This window comes from Tachysurus vachellii, chromosome 2 (genome assembly GCF_030014155.1).
Source record: "Tachysurus vachellii isolate PV-2020 chromosome 2, HZAU_Pvac_v1, whole genome shotgun sequence".
In the NCBI taxonomy this organism is placed as follows: Eukaryota; Metazoa; Chordata; class Actinopteri; order Siluriformes; family Bagridae; genus Tachysurus; species Tachysurus vachellii.
In genome coordinates, this window is record NC_083461.1 from 16,233,472 (window position 1) to 16,247,533 (window position 14,062).

The 14,062-nt window shown below is 38.6% G+C and overlaps 1 protein-coding gene across 2 annotated transcripts; it reads right to left on the reverse strand.

Moving 5' to 3' along the window:
- Positions 1–254: 254 nt before the first annotated feature.
- cdc42ep1a (CDC42 effector protein (Rho GTPase binding) 1a) lies at positions 255–7,195 on the reverse strand. Of its 2 annotated transcripts, XM_060859820.1 has the most exons (4): positions 7,030–7,195; positions 4,809–5,188; positions 2,745–3,715; positions 255–1,250 (listed from the first exon to the last, which is right to left on the reverse strand). In XM_060859820.1, the coding sequence occupies exons 3-4, from the start codon at positions 3,196–3,198 to the stop codon at positions 628–630; spliced, it is 1,077 nt and encodes a 358-aa protein (XP_060715803.1). In that variant the 5' UTR covers positions 3,199–3,715; positions 4,809–5,188; positions 7,030–7,195; the 3' UTR covers positions 255–627. The 2 variants fall into 2 exon arrangements, with proteins under 2 accessions (XP_060715803.1, XP_060715794.1); XM_060859811.1 differs by having other exon boundaries at positions 2,745–5,188.
- Between the last annotated feature and the right edge of the window lie 6,867 nt (positions 7,196–14,062).

A 14,062-nucleotide genomic window follows, 5' to 3' on the forward strand; every position in this document is an offset into this window, starting at 1 on the left:
TAAAATATGTCTGTAATAAGGTTTATGTATAACCTTAGAGCCACAGAGTGTACATGAAGAATTATGCATAGTAAATCTCTGAAACATATAAGAGTGCTGGAGTAAATGTTATATATGCTGTACCAGTCAAAACTAGTTCTTTTTGTTGACCATATAGCTTAACCTTTCTTACTGTAGTCCATGCACTGGCAAAGAGAAGTGTTATTCACATACAATCTCTGTGGCGGAAACCTGACTTGCCTAGATTCATGCTGTTTGGACTCTGCTAATGGTTTAATGTTCATATTGCTCATATTCAAACAGAATAGGAAAATAATAGCAATGAGGTCAATTTGTTCATTGATTGTCACAATCAAACACACAGTACATATTTCATATCCACATCTAAGCTAAAAGCATATTCCAGCATTCATCAGATATTTCAACATCCTTCCACAGCCACAGCTTTTAAGAACCTAGACTCTTCATTTGGATTATTTTCAACTTCAAGTCCTCTGCTTCTCTTATTTCAACAGAGTACAATCATCAAGCAAGAGTGAAGCTTGGTTAATATTTTTGTTTTGTTCAAAACTTCTGGTACATTTGGCACAATAGAAATGTAAAGCTCAAGGTTATTCATCCTTCATGCTAGACCTTGATCTCTTCCTCCTCATCAGGGTAAGTATACGGTTGTCTCCTCTGGGTGATGATCATGTCAGTTCTCCTGTTTGATCCACTGCCGTAATGCCGAGCCAGCACATCTGCAGCCTCCTGGAACCTTTTGGCCTCCATGCCGTGCTCCTTGGCAGTGTGGGAGCGCACAAGATCACCTACCATGAATGGTTTCCTGGATTTTCCATTCATCACATCCCCACACCCCCATTCATCTCCATAAAGGCAACTTCGGCCCTCTGAATCCTCTCTCAGAAGTGAATCCACCAATGAGGTTCTAGTTTCCGAGTTCATTTTAGTGTCACCATTAGCCCAGGGCTCAGGATTGTGCTCCACTACAGAGAAGTGATTGGCTTCCACATGGACGGTAGGCCTGTCAATCATGGCAAAGACTTCTGACATGAGCGAGGGGCCGAGGTCGACGGTGAAGGAAGTCATGGAATCGGAGGGGCTGAGTGAGTCGGGGACAGTGAGGGTGAGCGGCAGATCTGTGAGAGAGCCACGGTGTATCTCAGCAGAGCAGGATGAAGGAGCTGCACTCTGCACAGGCCTCTCTGAACGTGACAGCCTGGGCAGTGTGACAAAACCAGACTCTACACCTATAAACAGGTGAAAAAAGCAGAGAGAAGTGGCAGTTGGAATGAACGATCATGTGCTTCTACATGACTGGAAGTAAAAGAGAAACTTCTGTCTATATAAATTTTATAAAATAATATTTCTCTTTTTCCCAGAAGATGGCACTGACGAGTAAAGGGATTCAAAGCATTTCCTGCCTCTCAATATTTTATGCTGTGAGAGTACTTTTCACCTCGGAAACACAAGATATCTAAAGAAATGCAAAATCTACATAATAAACATCTGATTTGTTTAACATAGCTAGCTCTTTACTTTAATTGAATTTGTACTAATGAAAAAGATCATCAGGTATGTATAATATAACTTAAAACAAGTTTCAAAAGTACTCTAGCACAAAGATCATCATCAAATAGTAGAGCAAACACCACACTGAAAACGCTTTATAACAGTTAAGAGGACTTAACTTCAAAATGCATTTCAGTTGTTAATATTTAATTTAGTACAGTTATGCCTTTGGCACATAAACATAAAGATTCCTGTGAACTGAAGTATATCATTTAAATATTTGACTACAAACCAGGCTTAACTAAGATTTGAGATTGGGAATGCGATATTGATTGCTTAAGACAGAATAAAATTTATCAGAAAAACAGCTCAGTACATGTCACTATTCAAAACACAGCTACATGTGTTTTGTGTGTGTGTCATTATGTATGTCAGTCCTTATGCCTGTGTAGTAAATTCGCTCCTTCACATGGCTTTAAATTGTCATCCCTTCACTTCTGGTATTTCTGGTATGTCAGTATGCAGAATCCCCATTAACATCTCTTTATAGTGAAAGAGTGATAATAACACAGTAACTGAACAGTATCCTTTGGGATATCAGAGAGCAAACTACAATTCATTCAAAAAGATTCATTTCACATTTCACAGAGAGAGTAATTCTACATACGACCCTGAATATGCATATAGAACTTTCTGCTGTGTGGGTGTCTGAGCTGTCTGAGTCTAATGATGGACAGTTAGGTCAGATGGGGTGGAATAGTTGAGGTGTGTATGAGTATCAGAGACATTGGAATTCAGACACTAAGTGTCTGGACCTTTGCTATGCTGTAACAAGTTTGTAGATGGCATTCAGGGCTATTATTGCAGGGTGAAACATTGAAAGGGCAAAAATCTGCCCTTGATAGCAATGTTTTAGTAGCGTTTCTCAAAATGATCTTAATGTTCACTCTTTACCAGTTTACAATGATTTTGTTAAACTGGGCAATGATTAATTCAAAATTTAAAAGAATTATGAAGAATTACACCAATTATGAGCAAATAATCAAACAATGAACATTATAAAATAGTAAATCAGTTTCATTAGCACTACTGTTATTGTGAACAGGTGAAGGTCAAATAGGTTCTACCAAAAGAGCTTGGCTTAGTTTCACAAAAACATTGCAACACATAGGTTATGGTAACTTTATGAGGCATTTGGGAAACAGGGTGCTGTGGTATTATATTGCTCTTACCATATGAAAAGGTGCTTTCTTCAGATGTCTTGGGTGTGCTGGGAAACAGCACCTTCACAGGGCAGCCATTGGGTGAGTCCACATCCAAGCGAGGGAGGGAGATTGCGTTTTTTATGATTGGGGAGATGGGTGGAGGTGGAGGAGAAAGGTCTCTGGAACTCCCCTGTGGCCGTTCTGGAGTCTTGCGGACATGCCGAAGGGTGCGAGAGAAGAAGCCCTCGCTCTTCTCTGAAGCGGTGATGGAGTCTCCATCACCGTTGTTCCCTGCACCACCATGGTTGCTGAGGAAGGAGGTGTCCCCGAATACATCTCCCCCACGGCCCACATGCATGGTGTGGCGGAAGTCTCCCAACGGTGGACTGATCATGTCTGGAGTCAAATCCCCCTTAAAGCGTCGCCTCCCTGAGGAGTGAGAAACCAGTCCCTTCAGCCCAGAGAGTTTGCCCAAGTTCATGACTGCTGAGTTTTCTGAGCTTACAATAAAACCACAGGAAAGTACCACAAAATCTCCAAGTTTTAGTATTCCAACTAAAACTCTTGGTGCTCCAGTTTTTTTGTGTGTCTTTTAAGCAGTAGAAGGAATCTGGCCTAGCGAGACAGGAAATTATCCACACATTCATGCAAAATTATGCATGGCTCAGGGCTTCTCTAAAAAAGAAATCTAAAAAAGGTGCAGTTGAGTGAGTCAGAGAGGTTTTTCCATAAGTACGTACACAAAGATTTGCCACTGGTTGCTGTCCATATCCAAAATGATCCCACTGAGATAGATGTGAGATGAAAATACTCATGTCCCCAAATCCTGGAACCTCAGAGGGGTATGTGGTCAGAAAAACTGGGCTGCACAGTTGTTTTGTGTTTTTGGTTTAGAAAACACAATTTCAGAAATAAATCCAATTCTGACTGCAGAGATCTTTGTGGTTTAAGATGGGATCCATATATTCCATCTCCAGTGGGTTTGAGAGTGTCCACTGCTGTATGTTGAGGAAGATCAAATGTTAAGAAAATATCTGCAAACTTTGTTTTTGCAAAAAAAGAAAGTGACGTGGTGCATGTGGTATGAGTGGGTAGCACTTGGCTACATAAATAATTGCAGGTTTCTGCTGATTTTATGCTTTGAAAACTAAGTTAGGTTCTATGCCAAATCCTCCAGGCTAAAGTCCATTTCCCTTCCTTTAAAAAAGTAACTTCTCGTTCAAAGACCTTAAGTCAAACTGAGAACTATTTTGGTTTTGCAACTAAAACTGCTTAGTATTTTGGCCATTCATTTGCAATATGTCTTGCAAAATGTCTTTCTCAATCTCAGACAAAATATCAAAATGTCCACAAAGTAAATATCTTATTTGTGAATATTTAATATGAAAACAAAAAACATCCTATGAGTTACATAAAAAAAACACCTTACTCTCAAAATACTTTTAAAATATTATTATAAAATCAGTATACACTGCCTTGCCTTAATGTTCTTTTGTTGTTAGGTGTAATTTGTAATGGTCATTGCTTTTTAAATATTTTGACAAAGTAGCACACATTTACAGGCCTGTCTATTTTATGAGCTTTTTCCACTGAGACTGGCCTCCCACACATGTTAGTTTGACTCGATTAATGAGTTATTACAGCACTCCAAGAGCATTACGTCAACTCTCAACCAGGCCTTAGTTTATTTTTGCCCATGCACCGATTGGTGTTTTATTTTAACAGACTACCCTTTTAAGAGCAGTGAATTTCTCTTTTCCTGCACAGCAGTAGGTCTCATACCCGCATACGAAGAACTATTTAGCCTGAAGTACTTCAACAATCCTTCTGTTTGCTGTGTACTAAGTATAATTCAAGTCTGGATTAACAAAGAATCCGTGCTGGTGTCCCTACAAAACCTCCTTTCTCATTCTCCCTTGGGCATGATTCCTAACAAAGCAGTAAAAGACTAAAAAGCCTCAAGAAGTCAAATCATAATATCCCTGTGAAATGATTGTAATTTTAAATGTTGTTTCAAAATAAAACAAAGAAATAAATTTCATGCCTAATTTGTCAGACTTTATACTCCCTTAATCCTGGTATATTTAGTACCTCTGCACTGTCAGTGTGTGTTCTTGAGAGTGTGCCCTGGAGAGTAAGCCAGCACAACACCCTCTGTCCAGACCACTCCAGACAGACTTGTTGCTTTATCCCTCTCTGTGCCGTGACCGGAGGCTTTATTTCGCCATGTTCCTTTGTCTTCTTGATACTCTGCTCCTAAATTTTAAATTCACAGACTCACAGGCCTGCTCTTGAGAAAGGTCAGACCAAAAGTATTTTAAATGCAAGAACGTAAAAGCAATAATCTGTAAAACAGTCAGGGGGAAATCAGCTGATTGTTGGGCATCTCCTCCCTTCAAAGCCTTCTGTCTCCCTCAATCTATTTGGCTTTCTGGCAGTGTGGAGGGGTCCCGTCCTTGAAAATTACTGTCCTGCAATAAAAGGGAAAAGGGAAGAAGATTTTTGTAAAATAACATTATCTTCACCTAAGCAAAAAAAAATATTGTTTATAAATACGGTTTAGAGTGATGTGTATGAAAGATATATATAGTGCGGGATGAAAGAGTGTTAGGGCTGTTATTTTTCTTCATGTACTTTTAGAGTGAAAAAAAGTAAGAAATGGACACAGAGCCTGTCTTAAAGGCAATTGGTGCTATATAAAATAAGTTTCAGTCATGCCCCTTAAGCCATATGAAATGATTGGAATCTATATAAGATGCAGAAAGTAAACCACATGATGTAATGCATTCAAAAACTGAGACTGTACGAGAACAGTTCTGCTCTAGGAACCAGACAGAGAGTTGATACATTAGGGCGATGTAAATTTCTGAAACCAAAGAATAATGGGACCCGTGCGTGTGTGTGTGTGTGAACACATTCCTAAGAAGAACATCACTAGACTGAAGAGTGTCTACATCCAAGATTGGAAACATATTTTGGTTCGTCTGCTTGTTCTCTCTACAAACCCCTACCAGGTTGCTGATATAGGGATATGAGACTGATGCAAATCAAACCTCTATCCTGATAAACAGATTCCTATTTACTGTAATTAAAGAGATTACTGCTATTTTAGATTGAGCAACGTTTTCCAGACAATCACCCCAACAACATGACTTCCTTTTGGCTCCTTTCTTCCTAAACTCTGCAAACTACATACACACACAGTCTCATGGAGTTCATGTTGCTCTGTAACTGAGTTGACCAGGTGGACAAACATGCAAGATAATGACTCATTTATCTTCTACCAGTGACCTGTGTCTCCTGCCCTCTTGGTCAACCAAAGCATGCTTTAATAATGACAGTATAAATCAAGTTTGCATAACACTATATTACATTTTTTATTGTCAGAGACTGTGCTCTTCTTCTAATCTGACCACTCTAATAAAAAGGCTCGCAATTTTCAGTCATTTTCAAATATCCTGCCACAATTCTTCAGAAAAATATATATATGAAAAATGGGCTATCTGTAAAGATATTCCATATGATATGCATCTATAAAATTCATACACTATTGCTGGTATTTAATAGTATAGGCTTAGGGACTATAAAATGTATCAATCTCAATCACATTGAAATCTAATTTATTATTTTACATAATTAAATAGTAATGTTTTTATGTTAATTCATCTTTTTTATGTAACTAAACTATTTTTGGAACCTGCTACAAGTCTACAGTGCATTTAGACCTGTTTTATATACACCTTTATTAAATGGAGATCTAGGATTTTCACAGTACATTAGTACAGTAAATTCTTGCCTTGAAAGTGAATTTACATGACTGTGTAACATAACTCCACAATGAAATGTCAGAAAAAAATCTCACATAGGTTCACACGAAAAAAAAAAATGGGTCAGTGTACAGACATGACACAGTAAGAGGTTTTGTCACATGATTTTTTTTTTTACACATTGAGGCATTCTGAAATATTGCAAAAGTACTGCATTTGAACAACAACGATTAACCAACAATATATTGTGCAACCCTAAAATTGTGACCAGCTTGACTAATTCTCATACTAACTCCACTGCAGAATGACAATAGCCTGTATGAGGACACATGATAGAACTGGACAGAGAAGAGCTCACAAAGCATGTTACAGAGTTAACATTATCGAGTAGCAGTGCTGTGGCACATGAATGCAAATTAGACATCTTTTATTTACAGGATTATATAAAATACTCACTTCATTTCAACCATGCCATAAATTGTGAAAATGAATACTGTGTTAAGTAGTTAATAAACTAGGTTTCTTAATCATTTATGCCAACTTACCCGATGAAGGCTGGCTCATCAGACTCTTGTTTGTAAATGAAATTTTATTCCATGTTTCTGAGATATTCCACTATGGAGTTTACGAGCTTTACCTCTGTAACTTTTCCACACTGAGGCAGCCTCTGCTCTGGTGAACATGGGCGGCACACACCACTAGCAATCCCAGTTCACACACACACACACACACACACACACACACACACACACACACACACACACTTGCAGGCAGCAGTCTGCTTGATTTAGAGGGTGTATTTGGACACAGGACAAAAGGGGCGTGTTTTTTCTGGGCCTGAGGAAAATCCCTTATTTTAGCAACACAGTGAAGCGACTTTGTATCAGTAGAGGAAGAAAACGTGACATGTTCAGAAGACCCTAGAAGAGTTGATTAAACACTGAGTATTATAAGAAAATAAGGGTTAAAGTGTATTTGCCGTATACAGACCAAACTATAAATAATTTTTCACTGCTTTCACACAAAATGCAATGACCACATCCATTCGTCACCACCTGCAAACCACTTTATATTATTAACACAGCTTTGTACACACAAACAGAATGATGATAAAGTTTGTGAAGTTCATCAGTACAATAAAGTGAAATAATCATTCCTAACACAGCTGAATACAGTTTCAGCTGAATGCCTTGCCAGGTGTCTTGTTTATAGTCTTGTGACTTGTTTGTAGACTTATTTTGTTTGGAAACATAGACCAAGGAAAACATGGTGGGAAAAGAAGAGTGGCAGAAAGAGGGATAATGATATATTTATATAACTATAGAGAAAAAACAAAGGATGTTGAAGCAAATTGCAGCATTTCTGATGGTTTGTGGTACATAGAGTTTAGTACATTCAATAAAGTAAAAAGGTAATATTTTATAATAAAATACTCGTTTATGCTGGGAAAACATTCATCTTAAAACGAACACAAAAACGTATTTCTGTAATGCTTCCTGTTGTTTTAGTGTTTTGAAATTATTTTCCACAACCAATTATGATATTTGTAACAAGATACAATATCTGATATATTTTCTTGGATATCAAAATCATCATTTTATATATTTGTTTATTTATTTTTGTTAGGCTCACAGTTTTTATTTACTGTTTAATAATTCTAGCATTTTAAAAGAGTTTCTACTTGGAGCTATTTCCAATAGGGAAAATTGTTTATACAGAGCCATTAATAGTTTCCAACAGGGATAAATCAAGAATCTGTTAGGGTGATAATGAAAGATTAAAGAGGCACATGTTTGAGGGCCTTTGCTAATATGCAGAACCACTGCCTATACTCATTCTCATATCAAATTATGGGTTATCAGTCTATCTGGAGTAGTGGACTGATTGTCTGGTAAATCCAACCAGATCAAATAATGATTCAAACTTACCTACAGGAAACTCAGGCTTTCAGTCTTTTAGTCTAAAAGACTGGAAAGTCTAAAAGTGTCTGACTCGTGGATACAAGCTTACAAGTTTACTTATGGTTTATTTCCTTATCATAACTAATGCATTTTTCAATGAGATCTCTATAATCAGTTGTTTTCAATTCTGTAAGCCCTATTGAATTGATATAGCTTCTAGTACACTATACAATAGTGGACCACAATAAAATTGTTTCAGAATGTGTTTCTTCTTTGACTAACCCATTTTTCTCGAATGTGTTCATATTCTCCTCATTTATGTCCACTGAAGCAACTTATAGTAGAATTTCTCAGAGTAAAAATGCTTCCCTTCAAGCATGCCAGCTATTTGCTAAGAAAAAACGTGTAGTTTTTGGAAAAGGTTCAGATGTTGCTCCCCAAAGGGAGGCCAGATTACATTTTAGCCTTTGTGCTCCACACATTTGACTGTTCCACAATCCGTCTTACCCTGTCTTCTTTCTTCATTCCCTTCCTTTTTCACAAGCTCAAAGGATATTTCCATGTGTCTTTCTTGTTCTTCAGATGTGTTAATTGCACCTACAAATTGTCTTTAATTCTTCTAACTAAATGGGTTTGTCCATTTGTTGAGTAATCAGAGGACACATCAAGGAATCTTTCTTAACCACTGGTCATTTCACACATTTATTCTTTTAAAGAGTTTCTCTCGCAGCTCTTTTTTGCAGTCCCCTCACACAGAAACCACTGGTATTCAGGCCCCTCAGCTGTGATTCCTGTGCCATGAGGAGAGCCAAAAGGGAACCAATCCAGTGTTGAACTTTTAGCTTATCATGAAAATGTTTATTAAGCTCAAGGTTGATGGATGTCCCGAGGCTGACTCTGTGCAGCATTAATCTGTAATGAGCACTGGGACAACAAACAGTGCATACTGAAGTTTATAATGCCACAGTTCACTCGAGGAACAGTCAAGCAGTTAAAGTACCATTTATGCATGCTTTCAAATGTTTTTACATATTGCAAAAATGGTGTTTGATTAAACAATGAATTTTTTTTAAATGATCTGTATACGGTTCCTGCATTTGCTTCTGAGTGTTGGTTAAGTGCTTATGTTTTAAAGAGATAGAACGTGAAGTATTTAACGCTTTTACTGCTTTAAGCTAAGTTTGTTTGTCTGCTTTGTTCTTTGTTTGCCTTTTCTTTAACCATTGATGCTTTTCTGTTCCTTCTCTTGCACTGTTTTGCTTCTTGATCAGTAACTGGTGTGATAAGAAAGCTGCTTCTGATGCCCGGTGAACATACACCCAGGCGAGATTGTGTATCTCTGCTCTCACTGTGTTTAGACTATACCAGCATCCCTTTGTAGAGATATGGATCATGGTGTCATTTCCCGAGTATGATGAGAGAACCATTTCTGTAACATTTGAAAAAACAGCTGGCCAAATCAATGAACACTGAAGGCTGTGCTTTAGTGGAAACAGTGAGTCTATGTTCTCACATGTTGAGTGGGATTCCTTGCCTCTTGGCCCTGTACTGGTCCATGAGATTACTACTGTGCATCAGGCTCAAAGCTGGCCTGAAACTCGTAGACAGTATTCTTTTAGAATTATATAGTGCTCTTTGTAAATGTCCCATTCAGGCATTGAGCATGATTAGTATGCATGTCTACTAAACACTAAACAGAAAATGATATATGGTTAAGTCATAAAGTTGAAAAACAGAGAAAAGGATAGAGGAACAGTGGGAAGAATCTTAGGTGAAGTGGCTAAGAGACATGCTTTCTAAAGAAGAAAGTAAACTGTTCATACAAATTTTAAAGCACATTGATTTTGCAACATTATATTATCAATCGGTTAAAAATATATTTGATGGCATAAGTCAAGATTTAGGGGGGCACTGTGGCTTAATGGTTAGCACGTTCGCCTCACACCTACAGGGTTGGGGGTTCGATTCCCGCCTCCGCCTTGTGTGTGTGGAGTTTGCATGTTCTGGGGGTTTCCTCCGGGTACTCCGGTTTCCTCCCCCGGTCCAAAGACATGCATGGTAGGTTGATTGGCATCTCTGGAAAATTGTCCGTAGTGTGTGATTGCGTGAGTGAATGAGAGTGTGTGTGCCCTGCGATGGGTTGGCACTCCGTCCAGGGTGTATCCTGCCTTGATGCCCGATGATGCCTGAGATAGGCACAGGCTCCCCGTGACCCGAGGTAGTTCGGATAAGCGGTAGAAAATGAATGAATGAATGAAGTCAAGATTTTATATAATCTTAGTCTGCATGTCATGTTTTAAAGCTATTTTTATGATGCTGTAATCCCCTGTGCATTAGTAATATTACCTCTGCAGAAACAGAGTACCATATGGCTTTTTTTTTTAAGTATACATTTTACAGCTTTGAACCAAATTCAGAATGATTTTATATCCTGTGTTTTAAGATCAACACACTCAGCACATATGTGCAGGACCTTTCACTGTCTGATGGCCATAAAATGAAAGATGGTCATTGCTGTGAATTATTAGCTTGCTGAAAATCTTAGCAGACTTGTGTATATAAAGGCTGTTTCCTGATAAACATTTCCTTTTTAGTGCATAGTACAGTATGTGTACGTCAAAGTATGTGTGCTTAGGTGTGTAGTTTATATCCATCCTGGACCTCTAGAAATTCTTGAGAATTTCCTGAGAATGTTGGTAGCAATGTTTGTGGTTATTGATTTCAACAAACTATAATTAGCAACCACCATCTGACTTTAAGAGACACAGCTAACATAAACCTTTGTTCCATATTCCCTTGCATGAAAGTTCCCCCAAAAGCAAATATTTATTTAATTGTTATGCCAGGCCTCCTATTTGAGTTCCATTAGAAACTGGAAAACAGTGTACATTTGGGTTATAAAAGCCAGATGTTGCCATCTGAGAAGGAAAGTGGTAAAATGGGTAGATGTGGGGAGGGTGAGACTGTTGGATTTGTTAGCACTGAAAGTTCTTTATTTAAACCAAAAATTTAGAGCAGACTTATTATCTTGCAACCACTTTGTGATTAGTTAACTCAATAAAGTCTTATGTGTTTGAGAAGCAAATCCTCAGTCTATGTGTCTCCATTTCCACCTGCTCCCTCCCTGACTTCCTGAAGAGTGTGTCGCTAATTAACATCCTGTTGGGAGTGGACCCTCTATGAGCACTATGCTTCTTGGATGGAGGGGTGCAATGAGACAGGGATGGGGGGGTGTAACTCAAGGAATGTGTTTGGACTGCATTCCCATTTCCGTGAATTCTGGCGTGTCAGGAAGCAAGGCTCAGGCAGGAGACAATAGACAATAGTGAGGCTAGACCTTTGCTGGTGTGAGGCTCCAACAGGAAAAACGGCACATGCACACAAACATTCAGCTACAAAGCCATGGCTGGCGTCTTCCAAAGTGGATAAAAATAACACGCTGACTGAGTTTTTCTTATTCTGCTGCAGGAGGGATGATCTCAATCGGACTCCAACAGCCTTTGTTATCTGGCCCTTAACCAAGTAGTTGTTGCTGAAGGTGGTGGTCATGTGGGTTGGGATTTCAAGTGGCTAGTTATCCGGTGAAAAAAGCTTGACCTCTCCCTAATACATAAACTGTTCATATTGTAATACTGAGGAGACCCACTTTAATTCCGTTTTCAGTGTTTATGTAAGACTAAAAGAGATAGACAAGATACTGTCTCTGTCCAAAGCTGTACGGAATGTTGCAGTATGTCTTTTTAGCCTATTTATAAGTGTGTTCCATGCCTATCCACTACAGACAAAACGGCCTTTCTTCTCTTTCTCTGCGGACAAAAAAGCTTTTTGATGAGAGAGGTCAGAGGAGAATTGCCAGAATGGTTTTTACTGCAGGACTACTGCAGTAACTCCAAAAAACATTCTTTACAACCATGGTTATAAAGAATGCAGAGGCATCCCAGAGTGTAGAACAAATCAAACCTTGAGATGGATGGGTTACAACAGCAGAAGACCACACCTGTTTCCACAAGGACAATAATCTGTGCCTACAGTGGGAATAAGCTCATTCAAACTGGGCATTAAAACATGTCACTTGGACTGGTGTCCCTCTTGAATTCTGCTGTGACATGCAGGTAATAGGGGCAGAATATGGTAGCAACACCATAAATTCAGGCACCCCAACCCACACTGTGTCAAAAATCAGGATGGTGGAGGTGTGATGATGTTTTCTTAATACATATCAAACCCTTTAATACCAAACATTGTTTGACTTATACAGCCTGTGCATTGATTCTGACCATGCACATCCCTTTATGGTGTTAATTAATCCATAATGGCTACACGCAGCATGACAATTTATCATGTCACAAAGCACAAGCGGTCTTAAACTGCTTTCATGAACATTGAGCTTGTTGTACTTCAGTGACCTTCCCAGTTCCCAGATCTGAATCCAATAGTGCACCTTTGGGATGTGGTATAATAAAAGATTTGCAACACGAATGTGCAGGAGACAGCTCTTCACCAATCATGTGGTGCAATCATGTCAACATGGACCAGAATCTCAAAGGAATGTTTCCAACAATGCCATGACAAATTGGGCTGTTCTGTTTTAGTGTCAGCATTAATATGGTGTTTCGGATAAAGGGGACAGTGAGTGTACATTTGTTAAAAAAGAAAAAGGTTAATCCTATCACCTGGAGAAAATTATTGTATACATAACCTAAAGTTTCTGCTTTTTTGGTGTTTTTTTTCCAATTATATGCTGTAACTGAAGTTACACATCTTAGCAAAACTACCACTAAACTGTGACATCTTAATCTTAGTCTGCATGTTTGTGACAGGAACACTCAGCAATTGGTGTTTTTTCCTCTAAAGTGAAGGCATTAGAATGAGAACTGGTTCAACTCAACAGGTCACACGGAAAGCACCTGTGTAGCTATTTTTATTTTTATGCACAAAGAGAAATACTCTTTAATGTACATACAATCAAATTGCAAACATTGTAAACTACACACCATCATATCTCAGACAAACCATGCTGTGTGATGTTCCTTCATGTTCTTTTTCCACACAAAGAACAGAGCATTTATAAAGACAGGCTCAGTCTCTCTGGCTGTTTAAGGCTTACCAAATCAGCAGGGTTCAGAGAAGACCGGACTGGAGCCTGCGGCTGATGCGTGTGATGGCCTGTCTGAGGCTGCGCGGCCTCGTTCCCAGCCACCAGTCTCTGGAACATTCCTTGGTCAAGGGCAGCAGTGGAGAGGAATAGAAGACCTTATACAGCCAAGCGTGTTGAATGTTTACTTCATTGCTTGAGTGTTGGGCACAGAAAGATCTACACATTTGATTTTGTTATGTTGCAAATGGACCAATACAGTCTCTGAAACAAATCTTCTTCACATGAAGCGTTGGTTCGTACTAACTTCAAACAATCTTTTAATGGTTGCCAGAGCTGCATGTGTTACATTTTGGTTAACCACTTATGAAGCAGTGTATGCTTTAATTGTATGCAAAAGCTCAATGTCTATTTAATAGGAATCTTGTCAAATATAAGAGGTTTGGACTCATTTTACTTTGCCAGAAGTCAAAAGAATTTGTTAGTCAAAGAATGCTTTTCATTAATCGTTTGCTTTAATCTCTTTCATGTAAGGGAGAAAGCAATTAAAAAGCAATCATTTAGAAGCATTTAGTATCCTAC